Source organism: Bombyx mori, chromosome 3 (assembly GCF_030269925.1).
Source record: "Bombyx mori chromosome 3, ASM3026992v2".
In the NCBI taxonomy this organism is placed as follows: domain Eukaryota; kingdom Metazoa; phylum Arthropoda; class Insecta; order Lepidoptera; family Bombycidae; genus Bombyx; species Bombyx mori.
The window spans coordinates 13,567,953-13,587,648 of NC_085109.1; the positions used below are offsets into that span (position 1 = coordinate 13,567,953).

At 37.0% G+C, this 19,696-nt stretch overlaps 1 protein-coding gene across 1 annotated transcript in view; it reads left to right on the plus strand.

Moving 5' to 3' along the window:
• Positions 1–19,696, plus strand: part of LOC101745659 (potassium voltage-gated channel protein Shaw) — a 226,160-nt gene that overhangs the window by 42,403 nt on the left and 164,061 nt on the right. The window contains exon 3 of the mRNA XM_012688852.4: positions 6,859–6,991. Coding sequence (XP_012544306.2) covers positions 6,859–6,991 — 133 coding nt within the window. The remainder of the gene's footprint in view (positions 1–6,858; positions 6,992–19,696) is intronic.

The window sequence follows — 19,696 nt, forward strand, 5'->3', positions numbered from 1 at the left end:
AGGAAGAGGAGGAGGGCTGTGAGCTCGCGCAATTATCCTGGCAGCTTCAAAATGGCTTGAGAGGTAGAATAGCCCTTATATATCGAGGTTGCGACCTTTTGACTCACAGTGGGTGCTATCATTCAAGTTCTAATATCTTTGAGCTCCACTAACTACTTAATACCAAATGGGTTTTTTATTATTATTAAATTCTTTATTTCAGATTATCATCCATATAAATGTTAGTAGCAGTGATTCCTTAAAAATAAGTTATTGAGGACACAGTTGAAGTCGTCGTGGCCGAAAGGATAAGACGTCAGGTGCATTCGTATATGCATTCGTATGCAACGGTGTTCGAATCCCGCAGGCGGGTACCAATTTTTCTAATGAAATACGTACTTAACAATTGTTCACGATTCACTTCCACGGTGAAGGAATAGCATCGTGTAATAAAAATCAAACCCGCAAAATTATAATTTGTGTAATTACTGGTGATAGGACCTCTTGTGAGTCCGCACGGGTAGGTACCACCACCCCACCTATTTCTGCCGTGAAGCAGTAATGCGTTTCGGTTTGAAGGGTGGGGCAGCCGTTGTAACTATACTGAGACCTTAGAACTTATGTCTCAAGGTGTGTGGCGCATTTACGTCGTAGAAGTCTATGGGTTCCAGTAACCACTTAACACCAGGTGGGCTGTGAGCTCGTCCACATATTTAGGCAATAAAAAAATAAAAAAATCAGTAATAAAAGAAAACAACAACATCCATACTAAATACGATTGCAATAGCTTAGCATGGCTTAGCACCTGGCATGCTCATTTACACAAATGAAGATTATAATTTGAAAAAACCTAATTAAGAGCTCTTATAGTTTCTTTATAATAGCAAGTTCTCCTCAAAACCATTTAATCAAACATGAATTCCTGTAAGCTGTGTATATGTAAGGTTAACTTGAATTTTCTCAAATATTTCGACGCCTCCAATGAACACTACTCTAACTCAACATTTTGAAATTTTCTTTTTTCGCGCAAATCGCTTCACTATTTTAAAAGTATTACCAAATTCATTATTAATGGGGTTCGAAGCAAGAGTAAATCAGCTAGTTACACAAGAAAAAACCATAAAATCTTTATTATTGCAGATACATTTATCAACTTTTTTCGTTTAAACTCTCCTCCTGTAAACCTACGAATTTAGAGTTAAAGTAGTGTCCATTGGAGGCATCGATTTCTGAGCTACCGAATCGGAATCAGCTACGGATAGAGAGAATTCAATTAGCAACCGTCAAAACTTTAGTAAAAGGCGATAAACGGTTTATCTCGCCTCCGGTCAAACTGAAGAACGACTAACTTTAATTCAGAATGCCGACTCCATTGACAATAACAAGGCTTGACAACGTTAGAGAAGTCAGCGTCCACCACCCCGCCTGTTTCTACCGTGAAACAGTAAAATGTTTTGGTTTGAAAGTGGCACAGCTGCTGTACCTGTATTTTTGATGTATAATGTTAATGTACCATATTGTTGATCTATAATAATAATAATATTAATTTTAAATCCTCGATACTGCACGCATTGTGAGGAGGTTTCTCACTCTGGAGTCCTAACCACTGGTGGCTTGTGTCGTAGACACCGCCATCAGCGGCAATCTATTTTTATATAGTGTTTTTTAAAAATTGTATTTTTCATATCTTTATTAAAAAATATTATGTAACTAATAAGATTTTAAATAAATATAAATAAATAACAATAATAAACATTTATTCTAAACATAACACAACCAATCATTATCTGAGCTTAGAATAACAACAATAATAAAAACAATGGAATACATATATTAAATTATAAAAAATTACAATTGCAATGCACAATTACAACACGGAATAGTTAAAATTGATGTTTTCGAAATTAATTTGCATATTCAGAAGATATACTTTTAAATTTGCTTTAAAAGAACTTTTAAGTTCTCTGGTGCCGGATAGGTGGAGGAATATATTGTTCCAAGATTTAGAAGCCAAATCATGTAATTATATTGTTGATGTCTAAGAAGAGCTCCGGTTACTACTAAACTCCTAATAGCCGGAGAGCTCTTTGGTCTATCTAAGCTATAAATAAAAAAAAACATTAAAATAGTCCACGAACAGGAAGATTAGAAACTTATCTAACTTATAAATAATAGTAAGCGGTCATCGATGGCTTAGAAATGTCTGAGGCATACATAATTCGCTAAGACAGGACAGTTTTCAAAATTAGTTTAAAGATTTCACAGCACTTGAAGAATACTGTGAAGGTGGGTTAATTGCAGACTTAGGTGGTCATCATCATCATGTCAGCCTGACCACTGTCCATTGTTGAACATGAGCCTATCCAAGTATGGAGGTATTTAGCCTACTGTACCACGCTGGCTAGACGGATTAGTACAGGGTTTAATTTCGAGTTTTCCTTCTTTTGCTCTGATGTCTTGTGCATATTCCCTTAGTCAGTTCTTACGACTCCCTGCGATAGTATAGGGGTGGTGACACATTGTATTCTTACCCCGTCACTACACGGCCACGATTTATTAGGTGGTATGTCGGAAAAATTATAACTTCCAACCCAGTACTTCGAAATGATAGGGATGAATTCTGCTATCGGGATGTATTATTAGATTGTACAAGTAAAAAGAAGATTATGGTACTACGTATCCATCAATCCAATCAAACCAAAATCAACAAACATACTTTGTAAGTCCTAATGGAAAGGTTTCGAATAAAAATAATAAATAAGGAGATACTTCATGAAGGGATCTCAATATTGAAAATCCCGATATTTTAATTAATTGAGATTTGTTTTTATTTGTGAATATTGAAGAGAAATTCACAGAAAACTGTTCATATTTTACATCAACATCTAATCTGATTGCTTCGTCCCAATCATTTTATATCTTATTGAGGAAGGAGCGCGAATGCCTATTTTCATTACCACCAGTAAATGCTAATAAACTTAATAATAGCATTAAGATAATGTTGTCGACTGTCCGGAAAATCTATCAGCTACCTTTGACGACACCCACGGAAAAGGGTGTGGTGGTGCTATTCTAAATCAAAACACATCATTCTCTTATTTTTATCTGTCTTTATTAAACCAGAAATATATATGTTTTATTGTACTTTTTATTATTTTATAAGCGATGATTGAGTTTTATCAAACAGGAGACTCTATCGTGAATTTCATAATCGAAGGACGAGAAATTGAATTGTGAATCAATATTAACAAGATTATATTTATTTCACGAGTGGATAGAATTTCATTTATTTGAGTCACTTGTATATTCTTAGTTGATTTAGATAAGTGAATGTATTCAATTTCAGATATAATCTAGAGATAGTGAAAGAACGGAAGATCTCATTGCCACTTGGTGTTAAGTAGGTACCCGAGTCCATAGACTAAATTGGAATTATGGCAGCCATTATTTAATATATTACAAATAAGACTCACATTGCAATGTCTATGGCGGTGATAATCACGATAATGCTCGAAGGATCATCCATTATATCCACCTGAAACCCAACGGCTAATTTCGGGTAGTCAGCGTACCGAAACGTGGCATAAATAACAGTTGACATTCACAGCTGGATGGCGGAGATAGCAAAAAATGACAAAATTAAATTTATTGGGAGAGTCAATAAAAAGTTATTTACGTCGGTCGTTGCTAATTATTGAGGTTGGCTGCGGGATATGCAACTGATATGAATGGGGACGTACTCAGGATATATTGCTACAGATGCTCATTCTGTACCTTGGTCTATCGGACGTCATATACGCCTAATACTGGTGGTGGGACCTCTTGTGAGTCCGCACGGGTAGGTACCACCACCCCGCCTATTTCTGCCGTGAAGCAGTAATGCGTTTCGGTTTGAAGGGTGGGGTAGCCGTTGTAACTATACTGAGACCTTAGAACTTATATCTCAAGGTGTATGGCACATTTACGTTGTAGATGTCTATGGGCTCCAGTAACCACTTAACACCAGGTGGGCTGTGTGCTCGTCCACTCATCTAAGCAATAAAAAATAATAATAATAGAAATAAGCTTGCCATATCTTATACTCTATTTTCTTTTATAGCACATAGCTGCTTTACGCCAAATCAGATAGTTTTCAGTAAACCTTCGGTAAATATTATCTATAAGTCTTATTTGGAGTTCAAGGAAATTTTAAACGTCAGGAATCTTTATGTTTTTCATGACAAAGTTATTCCAATTAAGCAACCTGGAATCCAACACTGCAATTTAAATGACTTTTATTCGACCAAGCGGAAAAGTTGGGTTCGTAGCCGGATGAGAGGGGCGTTAGGGTTCACATCAGGTTCAGGGGATATTAATTCCTTAAAATGGGATTAAGTATTGGAAATTTTAAAATGCAATATTTAAAGGAAAGCTAATTTTTCTTTTTCCTACGTAAGTTGATAGCCTTGAGAGGCTATTTCAGTGTAACCTGAACTAGTAGGTGAGCTCACGGGGCTCAAACCGGAGTGATGCTAACACTGACCCTAACAAGAGCAGTGCTTCGCAGAATCTACCACCGGATCGGAAACGCGACCCACTGAGAAGATCCGGCGAGAAACTCAGTGGGCTGTGTCTATGGGTTGATTCGCTCGCCAAGTCCTTCGTCGCAAGTGACGGGTTCGACAAGGACGGTGACCGGTGCTTTTGGTATCTAAAAGCACCGTTAATGGATCGGGAGGATCCGTAATGACGGAAAGCTAAGGAATTTATTCGGTGTATGAATGTATTGAATGAATTCTACAAGGGTCCGTTAAAAACTAAGACTTAGTCGAACTAGAACAATTAATTTTATTAAGATTATACCAGAATACGCAAATTGATTAGTGAATAATTTTCGTTGTACGTAGCGAAATTCTTAAAAAAAGGATTTCTCTGATGATGATTTCTCTCTCATTCACAAAATCATGAAACTAAGAAATGTAAGTCAGATATGAATCATTCAGAGAGAGCCAGTATATTTTTGGTACTGAATAAATTGATTTTGCGACAGACTATTCACGGACGGGGATATGCAAGAGATAATAAGTATATGTATATATATTTTTTAATACAAATTATTGAGTTATTGATATAGATAGCTTATTATTAAGCTAGTCAGAGCTCGGATCCTGATTAGCCCAAAATTATTTTTTCAGTTTATTTTCGCATTTAAAAGCCAGATGTTTGATATTGTTCAAGTAATTTAATCAGTTAGATCGGTATTACAATGTAAATTACTTCAGACTTTGCCTGTCTTTTGCATTCTTAAAACTAATAAATTGTGTTTGTTTCATGGCAAACATAGGTAGAACAGTGTTACATATCCATTCCATCTATACATACCTTATCAAAAGTAATTACGTAAATCTTAAAAAAAAAATTTTTATTCCTTCAGAATAAAAGTTTTTTGTGTATACTTATTTCTTGGGAAACATTTGTTACTTGTTTGCTAGGTTTCCATTTCAGCATAGTTTTATTGAACCGGGTGCTCTTTAAACCACGAATGTTTGAAATCCTTTACCATGAAATTAACGTTCATATAAAACTCTAAACATGTTCACAGTGCTCACGATTGGAAGACTCGCGGTATGGGTAGCACAATCTCATTTTACAGAGATAGATAAAATATAAGTTAAGCTAAATTTCCAGAAAACTCAAATACGTCATAAAGAACTGGTCAAGAAACTATATATACCCTTTTCTTGATTTACGTTGATTGAGCCACTCTCGCATACCCCTATCCATATTTCCTCGGCGGCGAGCCTGATCGAATTTATGGAATACGAACTGATAGTTATGTTCACGACAAAAGCGAATATTGTTTATTTATTGAGCTTGTTACAAAATATTTGTCCTTGCTTTATGCCCAAATCTTTTATAGGTCATGTTTTACTTGGTGCAAAGAGGATAATAATAATAATAAAGCTTTCTTTATTCCACACAAAAATACTTAAATACAAACAAATTGAACATACATTAATGTTTTTTTTATTATTATTATTAATTTTAATATTATTTACATTATTTCTGTATGGACCCCCTTCGGGTAAAAGCCTCCTCTAAGGTACACCAACCACTTCTTCTAGTCCTAGGCGGTGTTCAGCCAATCTTTACCAGCCACTGTTATAATTTCGTCTACCCACCCCCGTAAAGAGGATACCAGCTTATATGTGTACACTTAAGTGATCCTCCCATTATGAGACCGGAGGCCTCTGTGTATTGTTTGACGGTTGTTCAATTGTGTAAACTAAAATATTTGACCCGGTACTTAGCACTGTGGTTGTATAATACGCTTCGATACGTCTATTGACGATTCGCTGTTTCTTTGTTTAGTAGTAGAATAAACAAACAAACAGAGCTTCGCATTTTAGTATAATATATTGTTAAGCGCTGGGGTTCGGGATAAATAATTATTCCACCAAAGTTTTAAGTTGTAAAACTGTATTTATCACTTCAAACACATACAGAACACTTTAAAATTCTTAATTCACTTCTTCCGTTTCGCTTCAGGTGATCTGTTCGCTGTTTCGCTTCGTGTAGTTCCGATTACTACTGACTGCGTGCCATCTCTGCAACTCTTTTATAATCGATACGACCCTACAATTATCGAGAATATTCCACACAAGTCGAGTATGGTGTGTTTCAGGTATCGGACAATCGATGGCGTTCTACTTCTCGATCTTTCTTGACCTTACGAGTTCCTTTGATATTCGTTTCGGCTATTCGGCAATAGATGGCGTTTCTCTTGCCAGCGTAACAATATCAAAACTAAAATTTGTCGTACCTTTCATAGACCCTATAAACGTTTCATTAGAGGTCATTCATGATAATCCTCAAACCCAAGACTCTCTCTTGTTTCAGAACGGGAAAGCTACATTATCCTACGAATGTGTGCGGTCCACTCTTTGAAGAGGAGCTGGAGTTCTGGGGGCTGGACTCCAACCAGGTGGAGCCATGCTGCTGGTCTACTTACAGCATACACAGGGACACGCAAGTAAGTCCTCGTGTCGTGGTTTTATTTACTATACACACGCAAACAGGATCACGTGTCGTTTTGCGTTGGTAGATTGATTAATCCATACAAAATCAGTTTGGGTTACGCTCAACAAAATAATATGATCTGTGAATTCGTTTGCTCATGGATGCTAAAAGCTAAATTTAAGCGTATTTATTTGTTATGTGAATTTGTTAATATATTCCTTTGAATGTGTATATGTGTTTGTGTATATATGATGTATACCTAGTCTTGCCATAAATACTGAGACAAAGGAAAAAACAAAAATTTCTATTGCGAATAACATTTATTACTTTTACAGTGTGTTAGTTTAATACATAAATATAAAACAATTTAAAGTATAAAAAGCTTATTCGAAAGGGTCTCCATTGGCTGCAATACAGTCCTTTAAACGTTGAGGCCAGTTATCAATAGAAGCACGCACTCTTTCCATGAGAAAATTTTTCACTGCCAATCGTACGAATTGTTTTAGGGACTCCAAATTATCATGGCGTTTAGAGCAAGCCGTACTCTCTAAAACTGATCATAAATCATAATCCAGCGGATTAAGATCGGGACTAGACGACGGCCAGTCTTCAGTTCTGATGAAGTCCGAAACGTTCGTTTCCAACCAAGACTGCGTAGACCGAGCTTTATGACCTGGCGCCGAGTCTTGCTGGAAGGACCATTTTTGATTATTGAACATGGTGTTCTTAAAGGACTTCACTACCTTCTCAAGAATGGTAACTTGATACACTTGTGCCGATGTTTTGATACCTTTTTCACAAAAGTATGGCTCATTCACTCCTTCATAGTTAATACCCCACCAAACCGTCACTGAAGTCGGATAGTGCCCACGTTGCACTCTGTCTACTAATTGGGAAGCTTCCTTAGAGCTTTGAGCATGAATACGGTCATTTTGTTTGTTAAAATGTTGCTCAATTGTAAAAAAATTCTCATCCGTAAACAAAATTTTTCTATGACCTCACTTTGTGTACCACTTCAGTAGTTGTTTCGATTTTACCACCCTATTCTCTTTTAAATTATAAGTTAAGAAATAGCCAGTACGTCTCTTACAGGCTGCAAGTCCTAAGTCATCTTTTAAAATACGCGACATGGTTCTAGGTGCTATCTTCATCTCCCGAGATAAAATGTTTTGCTTTCGGATAGGATTTCTTCTAATTCTTTCCCTTACTGCTTTGACTATCTTTTTCGTACGAGCACTACGTGGACGGCCAGATCTTTTTCTGTCACAAACAGAGGAGGTCTCATTGCATATTTTAATAGCCCGGTATACAAACATTTTACTAATACCAAGCGTATGGAGAGTTTTAAAAATTGCATTTGGCTCCATACCTACTTTGTGTAATGCAATCACAGCGATTCGGTTCTCTTTATCACCCCACTCCATTTTAATATCGCAAAATATTGTACAATGTATTGGCGCCAAAATGAGAAAACTCAATGAGCAATCATATGAAAATGACAGATTCCAAATTCAAATGTAATATTTTGTTTATTTTTAATTGTAACAGTATTTATGGCCAGACTAAGTATATACCTAGTCAGGTCATAAATTCTGTCACATGTTTAACGTAAAATAATTGAAACAAGTTTATTCATTATGTAACCATTCATATACCAAAATGAACTTAATAAAACATAGATTCTTATGACACTAAAGTTTATTCAAAATGACCTCCGTGATTTTGAATACAGGCCTTCAATCTGCGCGGCCAGTCGTCTATCGCAGCACGAACGAGGTCCATGTCAATATCGGCGGCTGCCTTAATCAAGGATGTCTTGAGTGACTCCAAATTGGGATGAGGCTTTGAGCACACCTTTTTCTCCAAGTGTTGCCATATCTTGTAATCTAACGGATTCAAATCTGGACTGGAGGAGGGCTAGTCTTCGTGCCGGATGAAGTCTATTTCACGCGCCGCCAGCCAGTCTTGTGTGCTCTTCGCTCTACGAGCTGGCGCCGAACCTTGTTGGAATACCCAGTGCCTGTTATTGAACATGGTTTGGGAAACAGGTTCCACAAGGTTCGTCAGGACTGTATTTTGATACACAACTGCATTCGTTTTTACACCATTCTCACAAAAATGTACCTCTGTTAAGCCCCAATAAGAAACTCCCAACCATACCATGAGCGAGGATGGAAAATGACCTCGTTGGACACGCGGAATACGGTTGCTCGCTTCTTCACTACTGTGTGCGTACACCTTATCATTTTGTTTGTTGTAGCTCTCTTCTACGGTAAAAATTTTTTCATCCGAAAAGAGAATTTCCCGATATTTTTTTCCCGCGTACCGCTTCAACAAAGCGCGGCATCTCTTCAGTCTCAGGTCCATTAGACGAGCATTCAAACGATGTCCTGTTTTTCTTCGATATGCCCGAAGCCCTAAGTCTTCATTTAACACCCTTTTCACCGTGGTTCTGCTTAACCCCATCTGAAGGGCCAACAGTTTCTGCTTACGTTTGGGATTTCTTTGAATTCGCGCCTTCACAGCTTTTATCACTGCTGGAGTCCTAACAGACCGAGGGCGACCACTTCTTGACCTGTCATCTACACTAGAGTCTTCATTGTATCGTTTGATGGTACGATAAACGAATCTTTTGGTTATATTCAAATTTTTCAGTATGTTAAAAATTTGAATTGGCGCGTAACCGCAACGATGCAACGCAATAACTGCAACACGGTCTTCTTTAAGCGTCCACTCCATATTTAAAAATGAGTAAAATTCTAAAAGTATACATTTTTATTTTCATGAACAATTCGAAATTCGAATTCAATAAACTTTTTTGTGGCCAGCATTCTAAAAGAAAAGTTTTTACTGTGTGACAATACTTATGACCTGACTAGGTATATATTTACAGTTACGTATGTTATATTATATATGTTTTTGTGTATGTACGTATTTGTAATTTAATATAAATTTCAAATGAACGAATTTGAAATGAATTGAATACGCTATTACTATGGACTGGTGATGTGAAAGTATTTTACTTGAAAGAGAGATCGCAAACTCAGTGATTATTAAGCATTATACGTTTTCATAATATTTTATAACTATATCGGAGACGGTCATTAGTTTGATAGCTAAATGAAACGCAGAACGATTCCCGAGAGATGGCAGCACGATTGCGGTATCGTCGGAACTCGGCTAACTTCGTGCCACGACAGAGCCGAGCCGATGGAGGCGCGTAGACGCCATAGCACTTACCAACCAGTCTTCTTGAAGAGCGGTGCCTCCGTCCTAAGAACTGTTAATCATTTTCGTTAACTAACGTCAAGAGAAGATTTCTGAATTGTTCTAAGACAACAAAAGTGTTTGTTGTATTCAATTTTCTCTTAGCTCGATCACCCTATTCGCCCCTACGATATCTGACAATGGTGTTAATAATTGTGACTTCTTCGAAAAATATATTATCGTTTCCGCTTATTCTATAGCCCGTCTTCTGTATCAGCTGGAACAACCTCACGATCGTAATGTTGATATGCATAACTTCCATCTCAGCGATTCGACATTTACACTTATCTGCTGCGATGACGTCATAATCTACACAGGCGAGCTTTGTAGGATTTCGTTAATGACAGTAAGGCGCAGTCATTCCGTGACCGCGATCAGTATATAAGATCTTTTGAGTTCTCGTGTTTATTTTTACGTATTTTTTATTTTTATTTTATACTTATTTAGTATTTAAGTATTATATTTGTGCTTTTTTATTGCTTAGACGGGTGAACGAGAACTTGGTGTTAAGTGATTATTGGAGTCCATAGACATCAACAACGCAATTCCGATCTAAATCAAACCGGAACGTGTAACTGCTAAGAAATAGATGGGGTGACACCCACCCGTGCCAATAAGCTTTTTTTTTCTATCCTACCTATACTGATAGCCTTGAGAAGCTATTTCAGCTTTGCCTTGACGTGTAGGTGAGCTTACGGAGCTCGAATCGGAAGTGTTGTTATAACTGGCCCTAGCAAGAGCAGTGCTTCGCAGAATCTACCGCCGGATCGGAAACGCGACCCACTGAGAAGATCCGGCGAGAAACTCAGTGGGCTGTGTCTGTTGGTTAATTTACTCGCCGAACCCTTCGCTTGCGAGTACGGTGACCGGTGCTTTAGGTACCTAAAAGCACCGTTAATGGATCGGGAGGATCCGTAATGACGTGTTTAGGGCGACGTCGACTGTTTATCATTCGGTCCACAGGATCGGGAAAAAGTTTTATATGTTTACGTGTTCGTATCGATTTTTTGAAATTTCTGTGACTTTAATTAAATATATGTACCTATCATTTGTAAGCCTTTTACGAGAATTCATCACTTTCGATTTTATTCTGATATTCCTCTCACGAGTCTGCTGGAAGAGATTTCATGTGTATAATAAATAAATCGGTTCTACACACATACATTTTTATTAAAATTTTACTTGAAATTTTTTCCATTAATGCATATTAGATATATGTATTTGGGCCACTTTAAGATCCTGTTGTCGAGACATATAACTAATATCTCATTTGATATTGGTTTAGAAATTTTATTTCATACTAGCTGACCGGGCAGACTTCGTAGTGCCTCAATCGGGAAATAAAATACCTAAATTTTTGCATAAAATAAACTTAAAAAAAAACAAAAGGGAACCGTCCGACAGGGGACACATCAAAGAAAAAACCAAATTGTTTGTTTTTATATAATTCCGAGCATTTTCATATTTATTCACCTTTTAAACCTTCTCTGGACTTCCACGAATGATTCAAGACCAAAATTAGCCAAATCGGTCAAGCCGTTCTCGAGTTTTAACGAGACTAACAAACAGCAATTAATTTTTATATATAGAGATTAAAAATTTAATCTATAACGCATTTGTGCCGTCAAAGCTGATGTTCTTCTGAGTTGTAATTCTGTAATTTCGACGACACATATTAGATTTTAATGTGGCATTTATGTCTTATAATAAAATTACACATCATTACGTAATAAAATGTCTATTTGCAATCTATATTTTTTATTGCCCTTGTAAGCAGACGAGCATACGGCCCACCCGATGGTGAGTGGTTACCGTTAATTAGTGGTTAATATAATATTATATCATATCTTCAATCCGTCTTCATGGTAAGATATTTTTAGCGATTGCGGCAAACGTTCATAATACGGTGTCACCATTTACCAGTTACCATTTACTGCTATATAGATAAACTAGTATGTAATAAAATAAAATAAAGTTGTCTGTAATGTCGATTTACGGACTATAGTTTTACGAGATAACGTCAGTAGCGGAACTATTTGAACGGCTAGCTCTGTAGTCACGTGAGAACAAAGATACCTAAATGTGCACAACCCAACGCTTGGGTCGATCGTGTCTCTCTATCGCTTGTTCCTCGCTCTCGCTTGCACGCTCAAGCGTAACGTGACACTTTTTCGTGCATACAGCTGGTGTTCATCGTTTTACAAGACGTGGATACTTTTCTTGTCAAAACGAGGATATTTTTCTTGATTTAAAATTGTCCATGTAGCACTGCTAATGTACTCGAAAACTATTGATTAAGTAACTATCAATTAGCATAATATAAAGGTGTGGTGAGTCTATAAACAAAAAAAAACTTCAGAGTTGTCAAGGGACACCCGGATGGAACGAAGTTCCTTTCGATTAATTAGTGAAGGAATTGTAATTTTTTTTAAGTTATAATAATAAATTACGGCATTATGAAGAAGAAAAAAACAATACTATGAACTAAATTACTATTGTTGAAACGCTATCTCGAGAAACTGTACTCATTACGCGGACCAATCGGATACGAGCAATGTCACGCGATAAGCGCCTACACGTTGATTGGTCAGAATGACGGATCTAAAAAGTGTCGTGACAACTTTTCGTAAGAATTTTTTCCGTCTAGCCCCCTTTCACAACGCGCGATAAGGAACTTCGTTCCAAAAAGAGTAGTTAGTTTAAGGCTTAAGTTACCAAAATAAGGGATTAAAAAAATAAAGGTTTAAGCTATTTAAACATATAAATTTATTCAATTCCAAATCTCCCGCTATTTTAGGGGCCATACAACTAAAATAAACCATAATAGACAAATGCTTCCGTTGTAACCGCGCTCGTAACTCGCTCCGCTTGTGATGTTACGAGCTGTCGCGTTTTTATTGTTCTTTTATCTAGCTCGCTGTACTGTTTTATAGCGTTTAGCGTTCGTCACGCTTATGAAATTATTTTTTATAGACTGAACAGGTTGTGGTTACAATGAGGCCACGATAACATAAGTGAAGAGATAAAAAAAAAACAATTACCTTCAATATTTTTTATTAACTGTGTAAGTCTTTGGAGACTTTATAATTGCTTTATTACTAACGATTTCATTTCTCTGCCACTGTTTTTGGGGTAGACGAAGTTTGTATGAATATTGAGCCTCACAGAAAAATATATTATTAAAAATCAGAGAAGATTAAAATGATCTAACTTTTTACGTTCAATTTAAAAGGGTACTTATAAATCGGTGTCACATATTCCCATACAAAGTCTATATATCGAGAGGTCAAAAGCTATTTTTTTTAAGCGACATTTTTGCAACTTTACAGAAGGGCTATTTAAAATTTAAAATTTGGAAAAAATATTTATAACAAAAAAACTTCTTAAGCTATTGGAATGGGGTATTTTTTTATTTTTGGAGTTTACTCCTTTAGAATCGATTTACATATATAGGCCCGGGGTATGAAAATTATGGGGACCAAAATCGTACTAGCATGTCACACGAAATGCGTTATGCGCCTGATTGGCTCCTGATTGCGTGATGCGTGCGCGCGCCAATCAGGAGCCAACGCGCGGCCGCGTTATCGCAGGTGACGCCGGGCTGCTGCGCCGGCAGTCCGCCACAAAGCCTCGTACTGATCGCGCGTTTCTCTCATTATTGTATTTTCATATATTTGTTAGTCGTTTGTTTTGTGTCTCGTTAATTTGTTAATAATCTGTAGTGTATCGTGTTGTCGTAATATAGAACTATTTCTCGTATTGTTTCGTTTAATTTTTTATATCCAGTAAACTCCAGTCGTGCGTCGGAGCGGACACACACACTTTTTTTATTTTGTTTATTGCTTTTTTAGGCCGACGAGCATAAGGCCCACCTGATGGGGAGTGGTTACCGTCGCCCATGGACTTCAGCAATGCCAGGGGCAGAGCCAAGCCGCTGCCTACCGCAAATCTTAATTGCAGTTGATCTCTTGCCTTCCACGCGGCCTAGGACTACCGGTCTCTATTTATTGTTGTTACTTCGTCCTAATATCATGAGCAGAAAAAGCAGGATAACAATTAATCAATTATTAGTTCAGGTTGTAGATTCAGAGTTTTTATGTTTTGTATCTACTAGAGGTTTTTACTGGTGGTAGGACCTCTTGTGAGTCCGCACGGGTAGGTACCACCGCCCCGCCTACTTCTGCCGTGAAGCAGTAATGCGTTTCGGTTTGAAGGGTGGGGCAGCCGTTGTGACTATACTGAGACCTTAGAACTATATCTCAAGGTGTGTGGCGCATTTACGTTATAGATGTCTATGGGCTCCAGTAACCACTTAACACCAGGTGGGCTGTGAGCTCGTCCGCACATCTCAGCAATAAAAAGAAAAAAAAAAAAGGTCCCGCAGTAGTCGAAATTCGACTATAATTAATTCGAATTGTAAGTTTGTGCACTACTATGATTGTATTTTATACTTCTATAATTACAAATTTCGCCACGGCTACTCTATAAAAAAATATTGATAAAGAAAAACAATATTTAATCAAATTTCAATTTGACCACAGACGTCACGAACAAAAGTTTGACAATAAATAGTATGCATGCGTGTGTGCGTCAAATACATGGTATGTAGTGTGTGTAATGTTTTATTTATTGATTTAATGTATCTTTTATGCATTATTTAAAAAAAAATATTAGCATTGTGCACTTCTTCTCTATATTCTCTATAAGTGTGGAAAATTTCATACACCTCCGTCCGCGCAATTTTCGTAAAAAGGGATACAAAGTTTTTGCTTCACGTATTAATATATCTAATCTATAGTAACTTATTTTATTTGTTTTAATGACAAGCTCACGTATCATTTGATGTCAAACGGTAGCCGGAGTACGCGGAGGTCACTAATTGAAAAGTGCGATACAATCCCACTGATACAATACGCTGATACTTCCTAAGCACAGAGATTCTCTTTCCAGTCACGTCACCACGGAGCAACTCTTCATGTATTTTATCATACAGTAAAAAACATGTCTACTATATTAGAGTTAAATAATTAATCGGACGAATCCACGAGGCACGTCTAGTTAATTTTGAAATTGAGTGAGTATTTTTCGCCGCCAAAATATTTCAGTTTGCTTAGCTTAAAACCAGAATGATATCCGTAGTAACGAAATAATCTCAACCGTAAGACTAAAAAATAAAGTTGAAATTAGATTGGCAAGACGATGAAAGCAATGTTTTTCATTATGTGCGATTTACATAATGCATTAGGGATTGTCACTCGATTATCAGCTGTAATGAATTTCAGATTAAGATTGCATTCGCTTGGTATTAAGTTGATGGACTTACTGAATATTTATCACTATTATTTAATCAGATGCTTTCTTAATATATTATACTTGGAAAAACGGAAAAATAATTTGTCGAAAATATCTTCTGTTAGTGAGAAGCGTAATTATTAATGCTTGGGAGTAATTTTATTTATTTATTTATACTTTATTGCAGTTTTTTTTAAACCATAACTTTTCGGTAGTAAGAATTACTTATAATCTATGTTAGTAACTTAAAAAATCTAACACTTAACTTTCATTATATACATTTTATATAATTAAATTTGTTTTTTTTTTCTTATAAGTGCCTGCTGCAAAGGCTATTAATCAGCAGTCTCCCTGTTTTTATTCATTTAATTAGTTTCAGTTTTTGTTTTCTTTATTGGTCTATACATACGATAAGATGATCTCACAGTCCACACACCGTCCACACAGAGTCCACTTACTCCTAAGTGGTTATACACATGAGGTCGAAGCTTAAATTGATAGTCCGTAGGACGTGTTGTGAGTCCGTACGGGTAGGTACACCACCCTGCTTATTTCTGTCGTGAAGCAGAAATGCGTTTCGGTTTGAAAGGTGGGGCAGCCGTTGCACTGTAAAAACTGAGATCTTAGAACCCATATCTCGAGGTGGGTGGCGGCATTTACGTTATAGATGTCTATGGGTTCCGGTGACCACTTAACATCAAGTGGGTCATGAGATTGTCCAGCTATCTAAGCAAAAAAATAAATAAAAAAAAACAGGTCTGTGTTGTTTTAATCTTGTGACAAAAAAATTGTTGTCAAACGCTCCTAGTTCTACACACTGAATACGCTAAACTTAAAATATAAAATTCTAAATTGTTTCTTTAGTTACATCTACGTTTATGAGCTACTTTGTGAGGGTGACTTGTGATTCGCTAATTTGTGGTTCGCTAGTGTGTAAATTTTGTAAACATGTTCATTAATGTTTTCCGATGATGTAGGAATAACACCGAGTTAGAGAAAATAAGGTACGTGCTGTAGTAGGGCCCACACATGTACTTTTTTTAATTTTTTTATTGCTTAGATGGGTGGACGAGCTTACAGCCTACCTGGTGTTAAATTGTTACTGGAGTCCATAGACATCTACAACGTAAATGCCGCCACCTCGAGATATGGGTTCTAAGATCTCAGTATACCTACAACGGCTGCCCCACCCTTCAAACCGAAACGCATCACTGCATTAAACTCTAAGATGTTTGAGTCCGTGATGCGATATCTTAGCAGAACAAAGAAACACTTAACCTCCTCACCTACCCTAGGAAAGTAATAGTACCATAACATATTTAGTAGTAATAAGTAGTAATAATAAGATATCCGCGGTGTACTCGTTATTGTCTCGCACGTGTTTTTCCTGTATCCATAACAGGAGAGAATAATCTGAACGTGTATTGGCCCAATATGGAAGGTATTTTTCTTTATACATTTAAATATACTAGCTTTATTGCAGCTTCCCCTCCGTGAATTACATTTTGTATCGCATGAGCGAACACAACTTCTTGTTTTATTTTATTTATTTATTTGGAAGTTTTTATTTATTTATTAAGCTATTGCATAGTTTTTATCGCGGGCCTTGAGCGCGGCGACCGAATCATGAAATTCCGTAACGACAAAAACCTAACACCCCTCACCCCGCCTACCATGTAGCTCGCGTTCAACACATTCACAAGTTGCGCTTGTGTAGTGTTTGTGAATAAGCGCGTGGCGTGACGTCACACTGCAAAGTCTGCCCATCTCTCTCTCGCCCGGTCTAGCTTATGAGTGTAAAGGGGACAGTTAATGATTTGCTTTTATTAATGTTTAATATAGCCTGGTCTTGTTTTATTATTGCTTTAATATTAAATTATCATTGTCTAATTATAATTGCATAAGTTGATAAAAAATGCTATGCTTTACCGCGGCAGTTCCCGAGTGCCACACGTTTTTTTTTTGAGAGTTCGACACGCGAGGTAGCCCAAAGCCACAACACACTGAGTTTCTCGCCGGAATCTTCTCAGTGGGTCGCGATTCCGATACGGTGGTAGGTTCTGCGAAGTACTGCTCTTGCTGTGATTACTGTTAGTAAATTATCTTAGCGAATACGTTTAAAAGAAATAGAGGTACTTTCGTATTTCAAATAAGGACGATTATGAAACCTCATTTGGTATACCGCCACACAGCTTGACACAGAAGATGAAAAACAATAAAGATATATACGGAATTACAATACGCTGAGCCACAAGTCAAAATCGCCAAATGTATCGCCACACATCACTTAGTCGTAATATACAAACTTATTGAGTAATTTGTCATCCTTTTATAAGATTATATATGAAAATCATAATTCTTAATCATTGTTATTAGTCACTTAGTCAATTAGTCACTTACTCATGGACAAGAGTCCATACGAACCGTTAAAAACAATAAGTCCATTGAACGCATTAAAACTGTACCCAACTATTCGGGCTAAGTATCCAAAAAGCACCGAACTTGAGTATTATCGCCAAAGTTAAGTCAATATGGCCTAAATCTTAAGTACTGGGTGAAGCTACGATCAAGGTTCATGGCTTAAATCCATTTAGGGCACCGATTTAAAGCGAAGGACTTAATAACCCTTGAAGTTTTTTTTTGCTTAAATGGGTGGATTATTTCACGGCCAACCTAGTTCAAAGTCTCAGTATAGTACAACAGCTGCCTCTCCCTTCAAACCGAATCGCATTACTACTTCACGGCAAAAATAGGTCGGGTAGTGCTACCCACCCAAGTGGACTCACCAGACGGCCACCATCAATGGTTACGCAAATTATAATTTTGCGGGTTTGATTTTTATCACACGATGTTATTTCTTCATCGTGGAAGTCTATCGTTAACATTTGTTAAGTACGTATTTCATTGGAAAATTTGTTACCCGCCGGATTCGAACATTGGCGCATCGCAAGATAGAATGCACCGGACGTCTTATCCTTTAAGCCACGACGACTTCGAGTGGAAACGTCAAGTTTCTTGCTACCTGATGCTATGTTGCACGAAACATATGATAAAAGACTCGTTTTTATTGTATACTAGCGGACCCGGCGAACTTTGTTTTAACCGCTTAACGGTTTGTTTCAAACACATCAACCAGTGAACTTCCAAATTCTACTATAATTAACACAATTAACCATAGAATATATTACGTTTAGCTGTCAGTTGCGTTTTGTTATAGTTACCACGATTTATGTCAAGTCCCACGGGAATGTGATAAAAAGTATCCTATGTCCTTCTCCTGGTTCTTATCTACCTCCTCACCAATTTTCAGCCAAATCAGTTCAGTCGTTCTTGAGTTATAAATAGTGTAACTAACACGACTTTCTTTTATATATATAGATTTGGATGTACCAACATTCCCATCTCGAAGTATGATTATCTCATAATACAATTTCAGAGAGAACATTCAATCTCTATAAAAATATAGGGAAAGGCATTATTAGGTTTTCAATTAGCTGACACTGCTGAATTAATAAGCAACCTAATGGGAACACTAGCTAGATACAATAAACGCGTTCCCAAAATTAGCACTTGCGATCACGTCCATAACTAGAATCTGTACGGAATATAGAAAAATTGGAACTTGCTCCAAGATCGAACCACGAAATAGTCAAGTAAGAAGGCACGTATGACACTACCTGGCCGCGGATATAAGCATTGCATTATCCTTTATACATGAGAACCGAGAGGGGATAGGAAGCGCAATATTGCGACAAGTATTTAAAAAAAAATCAAACACATTTCTATAATCAAATCGTAAGATATGTAAAACGAATTTTCGTCTTTGATTAATGGATAATAACTTATGTTCATACGAATCAAGCGATGCTACTATCCCGGTATTTAAATCCCGCAAGCTGGTACCGATCTTTATGATCGAATACGCATTTAGCAAATATTCACGAATGACTTTCACGATGAAAGAATGACATCGTGTAATTAAAAGAATCCCGAAAAAATTGAATTAGTGTAATAACAACGGGTTTGGTGGTTTTATCAGCCCGAACGGGTCGGCATCACTGCCAATTTTTGCCGTGAAGCAGTAATGCATTTCGATTTGTAGGGCCCCCTGTTGTAATGTAGAATTGAGACTTAGAATTCATGTTTCAAGGTGGGTAGC